This window comes from Haemaphysalis longicornis, unplaced genomic scaffold (genome assembly GCF_048455015.1).
Source record: "Haemaphysalis longicornis isolate Haplotype H1 unplaced genomic scaffold, Haemaphysalis longicornis Haplotype H1 scaffold_12, whole genome shotgun sequence".
In the NCBI taxonomy this organism is placed as follows: Eukaryota; Metazoa; Arthropoda; class Arachnida; order Ixodida; family Ixodidae; genus Haemaphysalis; species Haemaphysalis longicornis.
Genome location: NW_027526225.1, coordinates 112882826 through 112896748, shown reverse-complemented (window position 1 = coordinate 112896748; position 13923 = coordinate 112882826). Strand labels below are relative to the sequence as shown.

The 13923-nt window shown below is 48.5% G+C and overlaps 2 protein-coding genes across 3 annotated transcripts in view; both read right to left on the bottom strand.

The window, feature by feature from the left end:
- Nucleotides 1-409: 409 nt before the first annotated feature.
- On the bottom strand, nt 410-7127 carry LOC144163290 (uncharacterized). 2 transcript variants are annotated; one of them, XM_077694195.1, is made up of 2 exons: nt 3102-7127; nt 410-1468 (listed from the first exon to the last, which is right to left on the bottom strand). In XM_077694195.1, exon 2 carries the CDS (start codon nt 1411-1413, stop codon nt 454-456), a length of 960 nt encoding a protein of 319 aa, XP_077550321.1. In that variant the 5' UTR covers nt 1414-1468; nt 3102-7127; the 3' UTR covers nt 410-453. The 2 variants fall into 2 exon arrangements, with proteins under 2 accessions (XP_077550321.1, XP_077550320.1); XM_077694194.1 differs by lacking the exon at nt 3102-7127 and adding an exon at nt 1849-3091.
- Nucleotides 7128-11957: 4830 nt separating this feature from the next.
- Nucleotides 11958-13923, bottom strand: part of Mei-9 (DNA repair endonuclease XPF mei-9) — a 61478-nt gene continuing 59512 nt past the window's right edge. Inside the window, exon 21 of the mRNA XM_077694193.1 lies at nt 11958-12351. Coding sequence (XP_077550319.1) covers nt 12133-12351 — 219 coding nt within the window. The 3' untranslated portion in view covers nt 11958-12132. The remainder of the gene's footprint in view (nt 12352-13923) is intronic.

Below are 13923 nucleotides of genomic sequence, written 5' to 3'. Positions count from 1 at the left end.
GAAGCGCGTTAGGACGCTCAGCTTTTGTAGCGTGAGCTACACTGGCCGAGGTTGAGCAGATTCGCGTGGCTCTTGGGGAGCCGTGCTGCGCATGCGCGAGGAGCAGTGATGTCTCACGGAGCACAGCTGGCGCGCCGGAGCCGCCGTATACCCACCGCGATTGGATTGGAAATCGTTTTAGCAGCAGTAAGCATTATAGAATTACCGACGGAATACGGCGCTTTAGGCTTTTATTTGGTGCACTAGATCGCAAACAATTGATGTATGTTTTAAGCCCATAGGCCGGTCATAGTAATCGAATGGTATTAAGTTGTGAGAACTCGCTCTTATCGAGAACGTTAACCGCTGCTGTGCGGACGAACGCACGACACGCGGCAAGAAACGAGAGCGGATGCGAGTGTTGGCCAGTGGCAATTTAGGATGGTTTATTGGCCGATGTTGGTCCCGGATCTTTCACGGGTTGGGCACCAAGATGAGGACGACGGTGGCCGTGTAGCCAGGCATTCCCCGGAGCAGCAGCTGTTGCATCTGCGGCGTGAGTCCGGTGTTGGTCAGCGGCTGGGACATGACGATGGGAGACTTGTTGCCCGGCATGGCGGGCATGCCCATGCCGCCCATGCCCATCATGCCCATGCCGCCTCCGCCCATCATGCCCATGCCGCCCATGCCCATCACGGGGGACATGGGCCGGGAGCCTCCGCGGTTGAGCCTCTCGCCGCTCATGTTCACGACGACCGTGGTGGAGGGAGTCTTGAACGCCATCGGGGATGAGCCCGGCCCCAGGCTGGTGGTCTGCGGGCCCATCTGCTGCGCCACGTCGCGGGACTGCATATTGCCCCACATGCCCATGCCCATGGGCATTTGCATGGGCCGCGGCGGGGGCCGCCCGTAGCCGTAGCCGTAGGGGTCGTCGTAGGGACCGGCACCGAAGCCGGGAGCAACGCCGCCGCCACGGCTCCGGGGCGGGTAGCAGGTTATGTCCACGTAGAAGTCGTCGTCGTACCCGTCATCGTACATGGACTGGGCCTCGCTGTAGAGGCCGCCCATCCGCTGCACGGGGCCGGCGGCCCCTCCGCCAGCGGCCGGAGCAGCGCCAGCGCCAGCGCCACCCGCAGCGGGAGCAGCGGCAGCGGGCGACGCCTTGGGAGAAGAACCGGCATCGGAGCCACCTCCGGATCCAGCATCCTCGGTAGCCGAAGCTTCGCCCTCCGAGGCATCTCCCTTCTTGGGCGACTTGCCCTTCTTGCCCTTCTTGTCCTTGGAGCCGCCCTTCTTGCCCTTCTTGTCCTTGGAACCGCCCTTCTTGCCCTTCTTGTCCTTGGAACCGCCCTTCTTGCCCTTCTTGTCCTTGGAGCCGCCTTTCTTTCCCTTGCCGCCTTTCTTCTTGGCGTCATCATCTTCCTCCTCGGGCATGGTCGCGGTCGGCGAAGGGTGGCCGCGGCGACGAAACGGGCCGCCTCAGCGGAGGCTGCGACAAAAGCGGCGCAAAGAAAACAGCGCTTAATCAGCAACCAGGACGATAACCGTTGGCCCGAGCGCGAAACACCGACGAGAATCAAAGCAGCGCGCGTGAGAACCAGAAACGTTTTTTAAAAAGCGTAAAAATTAAAAAAAAAAAAAGAACACATTTATGTGAGCGCAGCACGCGAGCCGCTGAGCAGGCGCGCTGGTGGACGAAATAACCCGATCGTCCATGCAGGACCGTGCGCGAGGCCCGGTGTGCCACGTCAACCCAGCCGAACGTTCGAACGCGCAGCGCCTGGCTCAAACACCAAGAAATGGGAGGGGGGCCAGCCCGAAGGCGAAGCGGAAGGCAGACCGCGGCGCCCTAGGGGTGGGCAGGCCTACCTGGATGGAACAGGGCGGGCTCCAAGGAAGCCTAAGCAACCAGCTCCCCGAAGGCAGCTGGCTGGGCCCAAGCTATAGGGCAGGAGGCAGCCCGGGCGTGACCGGCCACTCCGACGAACGCGTTCCGACTGGCGGGCGCAGCGGGTGGGCGCGAGGGGCGTGCATGCGTAAGCGGCCACGAGGGGCTCGCGGGTGGCACAACGCACGTGCCTTTACCGCCCATCATCATCGTCGTCGCCGTTATCATCATCACTGATGGATAGACAGTGCAGAAACCGCGGGTGGTTCAAAAATGTTGCGGAGAGGTGCCTATATAAAGAACGCATGATTCGCGAGCCTTTTTAAGTTGCCGGTTTGTATCACGAACTAAGCCTGAAGGTCGTTAAGTGAGGAAACACGTGGCTGCTGCCCAATCAGATCAAGTTGCTAGGCCAACTACCCACGATGTTTTTTTCTTTCACTTTTTTCTCGCTAAAGGCGCATAGCAAGAGGTAAGACATCTATGCCATCCCGTAACCATGATGCTTCCAAAGCACACAATGTGACAGTCTCGTGCTAGCTTCGTGTACTCAGTGGTTTGCTGCTAACCTGCATGAATGTAGTTTGCGTATTCAGAAAGTCGCTTTAAATCAGATTACGAAGATTCTAATTAACGAGATACGAGCTGAACAGTGTTTAAGCTAAGACTAACACTGCCACTGCCGTGTCTGACTCGCCCTTTCACTTGAAAGCTCAAGTCCCTGTGCGCCCAGCTTTCAGCAGCCGGAACCTAGCGCCGCTAAGGAGTTTCTGAAAAAAAAAATAGCAAAGCCCCGCTCTCGATTCCCGCTTCCAAGGGTAGATCCACAAAAGGGTTGCCAAGTGCGCGAGGACTACGTCGCCTGCTCCGAACCTTGCACGCCGGAACGACTCGAATGCTAGTTCGCGAGAAATTAAAGCAAGCCTTTTGTGCCACGAAGAACGAGCCTAGCTGAAGAGCTGCAAGTGTGCTATCGAGCAATGGCACTGTCCACCCTAAAAGCGAATAAATGCGCTAGCCAGGAAGAGATTATAAGCGCGCGAAGCCGGGCGCGAAGGAACGGCCACGTTGCGTTAAGAGCTCAAGAAAGAGGAACAGGTAGGTGTAGCAGCTGCGTCAGTAATTCGAATTCAGGTAGTCGCGGAGGGGACCGCGGAGGACCCGACCTGTCGAGAACGGGGGCTCGGAAGACGCGAGGAAGGGACACAGGACGAGGGAGGGGCCGCCCACTTACCAGGCGGGCTCCTCGGGGCAGGCCGTCGGCCCTGGCGGACGCTTCGGAACGCGACCGGTCAGCTGGCGCGGGCCGCGGCCACTGCTCGTGCAACGGAGCGAGCCCAGCTCGCGCCAGAACGAGCTGCCCCGCGCCGTCGGTTGGTTGGTTGGTTGGTTGGATCCTTAAGTCATCGCGCGTACCCACGCGGGGGATTGGCCAAGAAGCTGCCTGTGATGATTAGGCTGTTACCCGGTTTATTTTAGAGAGAGAGAGAAAAAAGTGAAGTACGAAAAAAATATCGAGAGAAGGAAAAGCAAACCTTTGGATAGAACAGGATAGTCAGGAAAAAAAATGCGAATGAAGATATAGCTGTCTAGTAGAGCATCCGGCCTGTCGCCGCAACAAAGAAGTGAAAGGCGATCACAACATCTCTGTGGCAATCTTTAGAGTGGAGTTATTCGCTGCGAATCCCGCATTACACACCCATTTTTATGGCCGAATTTTTAGCAATTAATAGCTCTCGCTCTATGCAAAGTACCGCAGCATGTATCAAAAATTATCATATTATCTGATTCGATGGCAGTTGTTGTTGTTGGTCCAAAAAAATGGCTCGTACCCACTCAGGGAGATCGGCCAGGAAATGGGCGCTATATCGGCGTTAACTTCCTCTTCGGAATCTCCATTGTATCGCACACTATTATTTTTTCTTCCCAGGCACGTGAAGGAAGTACGCTTGTCTTGGGTCCCTGGCCATACGGACATCAGGGGCAACGAGCAAGCGGACCATTTAGCTAATCTCGCCGTCACAGCTCCCATTCAATTCGGAATTCCTAATCTGGCTCTATTTGCATCTGCGAGACTAAGACGATATTGGCATTTAGACGCCACCCGTTCCGATTCGCTTTTATCATTTGAAGAGTTCCAACATTAAAAGTTCGGGTGGAATGTTCATTTTTGTGGCTCTCGGCAAGGCGAGGTGACCTTCACCGAGCTGCACTGCAGGGTTCCAAGGCTTAATTTCTATCTGTTCAGATCAGAACTTTCACCTACAGAACTATGTGTGCGGTGCCAGGTCCCCGAAACAATCGAGCATTTTTTTCTCGACTGTCGCCGTTTCTCAACAGCTAGACAACTGTTTTTGAAGGAGCCGATTGAGCGATTGGGGTTGACTTTATCGATAACACTTATATTATCTATTGGCGCATCAAAGCTGGGGTTTGCAAGAAGGATATATAATTTCATTCAAAATTTTCTTTCTGCCTCAGGTCGTTTGAATTGCTAAACGGTGCTGATTAATGGGTAATTCGGGTTTCATTCTTAACTAAGTTTCCTTTTACACCCTCTTTCCGGAAATAAGTATTTTGAAGTCCCCACATTTTTAACCAGTTTAGCCCTGGCCAATCCCCCCTTGTGGGTACGTGCCAAAATATTTGAGGACATCATCATCATCATCATCCTAGGACGGAAGCACCCAGGGAAAGAACAACGGTTAAAGATAAAGGGAGATTCAGCCGATTAAACGTGTATTCAAGGTGCGTGCGTCGCATCGAGGAAAAGCTGCGGCAAGTTAAAAGAAAGTGTTCTATAGTTTCGAGGGCCTTGCAGGATGGGCATTGGGGAGAGAAAGCTTGACCATCTTTGTGTAGATAAAAATTTCAAGGGGGGATTTAAAGGGGGGTTGGTTGGTCGGTTGCCTCAGACCACGGCGCATACCCACGCGGGGGATTGGCCAAGAAGCCTTATACCTAATCAGGATGTGACCTATATTACTTTAGATCTCAGAATTTAGAAAAGACAATGCAGAACAGATTTCTTTATATATATATGTATATGAAATATGAAAGTAGAGCCAGGAAGAAAAATTAAATAAATGTGAACGCTTAGCTGGCTAGCAGAAAAACCGGTCTGTCGCCCGCAACATAAGAGTGAAGGGCGGACACACCTTCACCGAGCTGCACTGCAGGGTTCCAAGGCTTAATTTCTATCTGTTCAGATCAGAACTTTCACCTACAGAACTATGTGTGCGGTGTCAGGTCCCCGAAACAATCGAACATTTTTTTCTCGACTGTCGCCGTTTCTCAACAGCTAGACAACTGTTTTTGAAGGACCCGATTGAGCGGATGGGGTTGACCTTATCGATAACACTTATATTGTCTATTGGCGCATCAAAGCTGGGGTTTGCAAAAAGGGATATATATATATAATTGCATTCAAAATTTTCTTTCTGCCTCAGGTCGTTTGAATTGCTAAACGGTGCTGATTAATGGGTAATTCGGGTTTCATTCAAAACTAAGTTTCCTTTTACAGCCTCTTTCCGGAAATAAGTATTTTGAAGTCCCCACGTATTTAACCGGTTTAGCCCTGGCCAATCCCCCCTTGTGGGTACGTTCCAAAATATTTGAGGACATCATCATCATCATCATCAGACCCCTAGCGCGGCAGCGCCTAGTGACAGAACCTCGGAAGTAGATAGCGGAAGGTGGAGGCGCTTATAAAAGCTTGACTCCAGATGCGTGCGTCGCATTGGGGAGAAGCTGCGGCAATTAAACAGGAAATGTTCTATAGTTTCCAGTTCGCCGGAGAAAGGGCATTGCGGAGATGAAGCCAGACCAGATTTATAAAGATAAAAATTTAATGGGGGAATTTTGCACCGAAGTTTAGCGATTGCTACCTCGCATAGCCTTGATTCACAAAACATCGGTTTCCATGCATGACGAAGGTGGCTATAATCTTCAGAAGAGAAAATGGCGTGTTGCCGATAAGCCTGGACTAGTTGTAAACGTCTAAATCTCTCCCCCCAATAGAAAGCCATCATTTGGACATTGCACGACCACAGGGCCACCAAGAGACATACTGGCTAATGGATCAGCCACTTCATTGTATGAGATTCCTGCATGTCCTGGAGCCCACACTAGCCTAACCTCACAAAGCAGACGAGGAACAAATGACCGGAATGCGCCGTCGATTTCCCAGAGCCATAACAAGAATGGCTCGTACCCACTTTGGGGGATTGGCCAAGTCTGATTGCGGCTTCATCGTTGACGAAGCATATGAATTCAAACTAAGTACTTATTACCCAAAATTTCACAATACGCTTCCCTAATTAAGTTAATTATTTTCTCGCTTTTTTGTGTACCATTTATTTCCTTTGTAACACTTTTTAAAGCGAAGCTGTTAGCCTCCACTTAGAAGGAAAATTTCGTGTCGTAAACAAAAAACCCACAGGCAGGACCCAGCAGTTCTCGCCCAAGACGCCGAGCGCACGCGTCCGGCTAATCGGGCATGCATCGTAGAGCTCAGAATTCGTTACAAAAACACAAAACAAGCATCGGAACCGCATTATGGATAGGGCGCCTGTGAATAACGAGACCCCCCTACCATGTGTTCCTGGTAAAGATTACGTTTGCAGATTATGTTTGAAGGCAGCTAGGCAGGACTAGTGTCACTAAATAGAGCAGTCTTTGCCCAAGACGCCGAGCGCACGCGTCCGGCTAGGCAGCACCCAGCATTGGCCGCCGGAGAAGCCGAGCGCAAGCGACAAGCCCGCCGAGACTACGAGAAACATTTAATACCTTACCAGATCAGCATGCGTAGTGGTTTACAGCACTGGACATTCACGTTCGCAGGGCGAAATGGTGACCATTTCTTGGTATTAATCTCGTTTTCAGGGGTGCACGAAATACCCTCTTGTTTTGGCCAATTCCCCTAATAGTGGGTGCACTCCATTTTATTTTACGGCACCACCAGCAACTGTGCTATCGGCCGCATTGAGTTTCTCGAAGGCTTTGCCCAATAACAGGAGTCCAACCCCGGCGATGCAAAAATAAAGACGTTCTCTCTAACACACAAAATATGTAGAAAACTATATGCTGGTATGCGTACTAGAAGGCCGATACGATGTCACGAAGATTTGCCAGTACACAGGGGCCAAGTCCCCGCTTTTTCCTTCCTCGCAACCCCTGTTACTGGCCACCCATCCCCCCCCCACCCCCCCTACTTGGCCCACGGGTCCTCCCGTTCCATACTAAAAGTGCCACTACTGCCTTTTCCCCTTTTTTGATATATTTTTTTATATTTGCTAATTCCCTCAGGGGGGGGGGGGGGGGTGCGTCATGAAACAAACAAGAAAAACGAGGGTGGTGGTGGTGGTGCCAGACGATATGGCTCATACCCACTCAGGAGGATTGGTTAGGAAAGGGGCGTTCACCTAGAGAAACTATGTGGCCCATAAACTGACGCATACCCACTCAGGAGGATTGGCCAAGAAGATTTTTTTTTTCATCAAAAAGAACCAGACAAGGCAGAACAGTACAGTCGAAGAAAGAATTTAGTACGTAGATTGAAGAGAGAAATAGAAAAAGAAAGAGGACCGAGAAAGCCTGATCGCAATCGTTTTAGCAAGGAAGACGAGCCATCTCTGAAATGAAGGAATGGATGGCGTGACAAACATCCCCATGGCAGTGGCCTAGCTTCGTGCCCCCAAAAGACAAAAGCACTGGCAAAGCACACCCAGCTTGTCGGCATGCTGTAGCAGCTACCAGCATCTGATGTACGGTTTTCCATCCAAACTTCTGCATGCGCAGGGGGGTAGGGGTCTCCCTCCCCCGCCCTTTATGACCTCTGGGTAGAATACAAAACCAAAGGGAAAATAAACGTTTATTGGAGCAAGCAGTGCTGGTTGAGCCCTTACTCGATGGGATGCGCTGGTCTCAGTCGAGGTACCCTTGGGCCCACACACGGGTAACCAGATTTGTCTAATCTGCGTGGTCAGAGCTGGTCTTCTCCCACTTGTCAAAAGAAGAGTTGGGGATGGGGTCCAGAGACAGGACATGTTGGCGGGCCCACACCATGTGGTAGGTGCTATTTATTAGAAGGGCAGAAGCGACAGCAGGAGAGATTTAATGGAGGATTATTTTGTTGTAGCAGGTATCTGCTTGTCGGTGATGCCAGATGAATGCTTCCTCCTTGGTTAGTCGAGGGCGTCTCTGCCACGCAACAGCGATACATAGTCTCTCCAATTCAGCAGAGCCAACTCGTGGTTGTTGTTTATCAGTGCCTGTGCTGCTTTCGTTCACGGCTACACCTCTTGGTTTCTGCTGACTGTTGTGTTTGGGGCCATTCAATCGTACATCAGACACCGGGTGTCAATCCTGTCAACTGCTCCTGCCATAATAATCATTAGTTCCCCTCGTCTGTAAATTAAATTTATTTTTCTTTTGCAATTTCATCCGTTATCTCCTTTTTACCGTTTCCCCTTCATGTTTATTTGTACCATTCCGTTCTTGCCTTGTATGGTCCCAAAAAGCGGGGGTTTCAACCCTTACAATGCCTAACCTTTTCTTGCGGTACAATCGTCAAAACTGTTAACAACAACAAAGCACGAGGTGCTTGCCTACGCACAGAATGGCAGCTCACGTTAGCCACAGCCGTATCTTTGGTACCTGGTTATCGGCCCTCACAATGCTGCCCTACTGCACTCGGGTGCTTCAGTGCATGTGTACAGCCTGGCTTAGCATCCTGAGAGCTATCGTAAGCTGCCGCTCTGTGCATACACTGACACCTCATTCTTTGTTGTTGGTAACAGTTTTGATGACTGTACACTCTCCATGGGAATGTGCCATAGCGGAAAAGGAAGCCACACAAAACGGAGGATAACTAACTTGTCTCTGGAAGTAGACCCGACAACTGATGCCTGTTCTGGCTAATGCCATGAAATTGGATGGCGCTTATCTAGCCAGGCTCCCAGAATTATCTGGCAACCACTGCAACTTCTTATCTGCTTCGGTGGGTCAGTGGCTATGCCTTGTGTGGCTGTATGGTCACAGGTTTGAATTGTGGCTGAGGAATTAGGTGGTGATTTTTGTAGCCGAGGTGAAAAACAAGATTCCTGTGTGTACGAGTTTCGGACACATGCTTAAAGATTGCCTGGATGCTTTGATTAATCTTAGCTCTCCCCTACGATGCGTCCCACAGACCAGGTGTTTTTCAAGTGCAAAGCTGCAGAGCTTTTTTTTTTTTTCTCTCTCTCTCTCTGCAACCGTGTTTCCTGCCGACACTGATCGGCAGCGCGCAACCTGATGCAAGGAGCATTGTTTGTGCTCCTGTACTTTCATATCAGTGTTTGCTAAGCAATAGCCTGTAATTGGAAAGAAATGAAATAATACGACTTCCATCTTTATCCTCTATCCACTACATCTAAGTCCTCCCCCACACAGCCCCCCCGTTTTGTGAAAGCCACATGCCCTCTTGGCCAGTCGCCTCGTCTGTTCACGCACTTCGTCGGCCGGCTACAATTCAAGACATGATGATCAACCTCTACACATTGAGGCCTGGAAACAGCATGCATGCGCACATTATCTAGCCGTCGGCTTCTCCAAGCAGCATGCTTAATGTTAGACAACTCCTTTAATGGGGGACTTGGCTCTTAAAACAATTTCTTCTAATTTTTAAGTAAACTCTGTGAAACTTGTCAGTCTTGCAGCTTTTTTTCCCACTGATTGCAAATATGGCATTATTTTTTAAGTCAGTCAATTAGTTGCCAGGATAATTAGATATAATTAGCAATTTTTGGAGGAACAATAGACAAAACAGTGTTAGCCACAAAACTGCAATCTTTATATTTTCCAATGCTATGAACCCTGGTGAGTGCAATAAGAGAATTGGATTTTCGATGCACTGCTTGGAACTGATTTTACAGCTCATTAAACTTTGGTTTTTGAAATGGGCATTTAAAATGGTTCCTCGCAACTGGTGCCATCAAAGTTCAATGAGCTGTAAAATTAGTTCAAAGCAGTGCATCAAGACACCGATTCTCTCATTGCACTCACCGGGGTTCATAGTATTGGAAGATATAAAGATTACAATAGTATGGCAAACACTGTTTTGTCTATTGTTTGAACAAAAATGGCTAATCATCTCTAATTATCTCGGGAACTAAGCGACCAACTAAAAAAATAATGCTCTATTTGAAATTAGTGGGGAAAAAAAGCAGCAATACTGACAAGTTTCCCACAGTTGACTTAACAACGAAAGGAAGCTGAAGAGCATCTATGCAGCTTTGCAGCATGTTTGCCAAGCTATTGTCAGAGACTGAATGTTATTGTATGCAGCGCTGCTTTCCTGTTACAAATGCATGCATGCTGTCGCATTTAGACAGCGCATTGACTAGAGTCGTTGTCACTGCTGTTGTTCCTTCGAGTATGCACATACCCAATCAGACGATTCGCCAATCATCAGTGATTGGAGGAAGAAAAGAAGGTTCTTTTACATACCCACAGTCAGTTTTTCACGTTCGTTTTATCGTAGTCATCATCACCATTATGACTCCATTAGCGTCCCCTGCAGGGTGAAGGGCTCTTCCACGCTCCTCTCAATGCTCCCATATTGCAATTGCCTCATCCATTTCTTGCATCAGAATTTTCAGATTTCATCCCTCCATTGAGTAAGCGCTCTTCCTCCGCCTGTGCCTGGCTTTCTCCTCAAGCTAAAAATTCAGAGCAGCAGACAAAATTTACCTGCATCCTATTAGAAGAGGCCAACAGAAATACATGCGCCACACGATGCAATGGCTCAAAGAGACTTGAAGTGTGGTACTTAAAGGTGCCATATTTTCAATGACTTCCAAAATTGTTTCCTCCGTGTTTCTTAACACCACAATGTTTGCCAAGCCACAACACATTACACTTGCACTCAGTGGCCAGCTGGCCAGTGCTTCTCTGCAAGGGCACGTGTCATCTGATAGCCATGACGATGGTCAATCTTTCCCCCTTCGAATGCCGCCAATTTTGCCGACACCTGAAATTTTTATTTCATGGCCCTCTGAAGATTTCTCTGCTTTCTCCTTTTTTCCACATTAAGACTTCCCGATGCAGGCGATCCCTCGGACATTGCACCATCTTGTTCCCAGTTTTTCCTCATTGAAAAATTTACGACACTCAACATTTACGACAATTTTCAAGGTTGGGTTTTCTGTGGGGATTGCCCTGTACTTATAACAACCAAAGTCAAACTGTTCGAAATAGTGTCCACAAAAATGCGCCTCTCTCTCTTCAACAATTTGTTGCTCTTTACTTAATCGACTGCTTTCTGCAAGTTCTACCCCCGTCAAGGATCTCCAGAAACAACAATACACCCCCTGATTATGTGCAAATCATTACACAGCCAGACAGCAACGACATAACACCAAAATAGCAACAGTAAGTAGGGGGAAAGCAAAGCCAGTTGTTTGCACCGCACATTTTCACTTGCTGTACAGCCACGCCAACACTATTAAAGCGAGGCCACAACCCTCCGCCCACTCTGGTACTAACAGAGAGTGTTAAGAAACTGTTTTTATCTTCACCGTCAAAACCTATAGACCATTTATAATGTAACCGCTTATATCGCGGGACTGGTTATAACATGGGTTTTCCTGGTCACCTGTAACTCTCCCATAAAGCTGAATCAGGGTCATTTTTTGAAAAACGACCCTAATGCAATCACACCCCCCCCCCCCCCAACCCCTTCGTTCCCAATTGAGAAAACTTACCTTGAAGGGAGAGTTTTCTGGAAATGGAAATTCTGGAAATGGCAGCTTAAAGGTATGAGCAAGAAAGACATAAAAGGCAATGTCTAGGCCATATTCAGGTAAAAAAAAAAAAAGTGCTTCAGCAAAACATGAAGCTCAGAATGCGGAAGCCTCTATGACAAGCCTAATGCTGTAACAAACATATTTCTTCCTAATACAGCATGCCAGGCAGATCACCTAGTTATAAATGTAACCAGAGTATAGCCTTTGTCTTAATCCTTTAACTATGCACCACTTGCAGTGTTATAAAATTTTTGATGATTACGAAAAAAAGTTTGCAGTGATAAAAGTGACAAAACAAGTTTCACCGAAGTGAACCATTATATTTACCGCAGTGCTGCATTCAACTCAACAACCTGAACTCCAACAAGAAAGGCACCTCTGCTGTCAAAACATCCAGATAGCACTTCAAAGCCGATGTAAGAACGTACGCAACGGTCTATGTACATTTGTACACACACAACAGAAGAGCTGCAGTTCCAGCTACTTCTTGCGATACTTCCTCTGTGGAGCCAGCTTTTGTGGGTTGTGTTCCATGGGGATGTGGATGGCTTGCCAGAGAACCTTGGCCTGCGTGGCGTTCCCCATTGCCGACGCCAGCTCCTCTTCAGACGCCTTGAACATGTCTGCCAGGCTTGTGAACTTGCGCATCAACAGGGTGTAGTTCTTCAGGTTCACTCCAGGCAGCTGAAGCAGGAAGTCCTAGTGTTGAAAAGAAAGAAAGAAAGAAAGAAAGAAGAATCAATTATTGATTGATTGATTCAAACCTTTATTGGAGGAAAGGGGAGGCCCGGAGGCCGTGCATGGGGGAATGGGAAGTGAAGGGATGGGGGTAGCAAAAGCTCTTCGTCGCACAATTGAATGTCCCTTCTTTGAGCACTCATTTTGCGTCCATGATATTAAGGCTCTTCGCAGGATGGGTAGTCACCCCCACGCTACACTAATCTCGCAAGGCCACTCTGTATACCATGTACTCTGTAGTCCTTGTATACAATCTAGAGCCTTTCCAACCACTTGGAAACACTCAATTGTTGCACCCATATTTAAGTCTGGCGACCCTTCCCTTGTGGTCAATTATCAACCTGTGTCACTGATTTGCTCTCTGTCCAAAGTTCTGGAGCTTATTTTGTACAGCCGCCTTTACTCTTACTTCTCCCAGAAGCTGTGTACACAACAACATGGCTTTATTCCTCATCGTTCACCTGTGACAAATCTGTGTGCTTTTCTTAGCAAAGTGGTCCCTGCAGTACATTCAAGACACCAAATTGATGTAATCTACTTTGATTTGTCAAAGGCATTTGACACTGTGTCACACTCCTTGCTGTTACAGAAACTGGATAACTATGGAATATGTAAGATGTACTTGATGCTTTTTGAAAGCTACTTGTCTAACCGTACAAACATTGTACGAGTTTCGGGCTGTTTCTCTGGTGAATTTCGCTCAACTTCTGGAGTGCCTCAGGGAAGCAACCTGGGCCCCTTGTTGTTCTTGATTTTTATCAATGACTTGGCTGAGTGCATGCAACACTCTGAAATGCTCCTCTTTGCTGATGACATTAAGATCTTTTGGCCTATAGACAGGGCTGGCGAGTGCTCTCTTCTACAAGATGACATTAACACCGTGTCAGCCTGGTGTTCAGCAAGCATGCTTCGCATCAACCCATCAAAGACCAATGTGATATCATACCATCGCCGACAGGTGCCGATTCAATTTTTGTATAAGCTGCATGGGGGTTCCATTATTTGAGCGTCAACAGAGCGGGACTTGGGTGTGCACATTGACGCATCACTAAGTTTTAAACACCACATTGAAAAAACAGCCAGCGATGCAATGAAATCCCTTGGACTCGTAACACGTATCACGAAAGAGTTCACTGATCCTACCTGCTATTTGTCCCTCTTTTGGGCTATTGTACGTTCCCGGCTAGAGTACTGCTCGGTTGTATGGAACTCTGTTCCTCAATACTTGTCACTGTCTCTGGAACGAGTCCAGATGAGATTTGTTCGAATCTATTATGATCGTTACCTTTTCAGGAAAATATATTACGCATATGACAGAATACTCGACCACACTGGATTAAGCAGACTGAGTGACAGAAGAACACTCCTCGATATGTGCTTTCTTCACAAGCTCATTCATGGAGCTGTTGACTCTGCCGATTTGCTAACTTCCATCAATTTTCATGTCCCCACACGATGCCGTTCCTCGCCGCTACTTTATCCTGCCGTCAATCATAAAAATCCTGTCCAGAGAATGCAACTCCTTTACAACTC

Excerpts from the sequence above, each read along its gene's own strand:
- LOC144163290 (XM_077694195.1), bottom strand. The coding sequence starts at position 1,413 with ATGCCCGAGGAGGAAGATGATGACGCCAAGAAGAAAGGCGGCAAGGGA.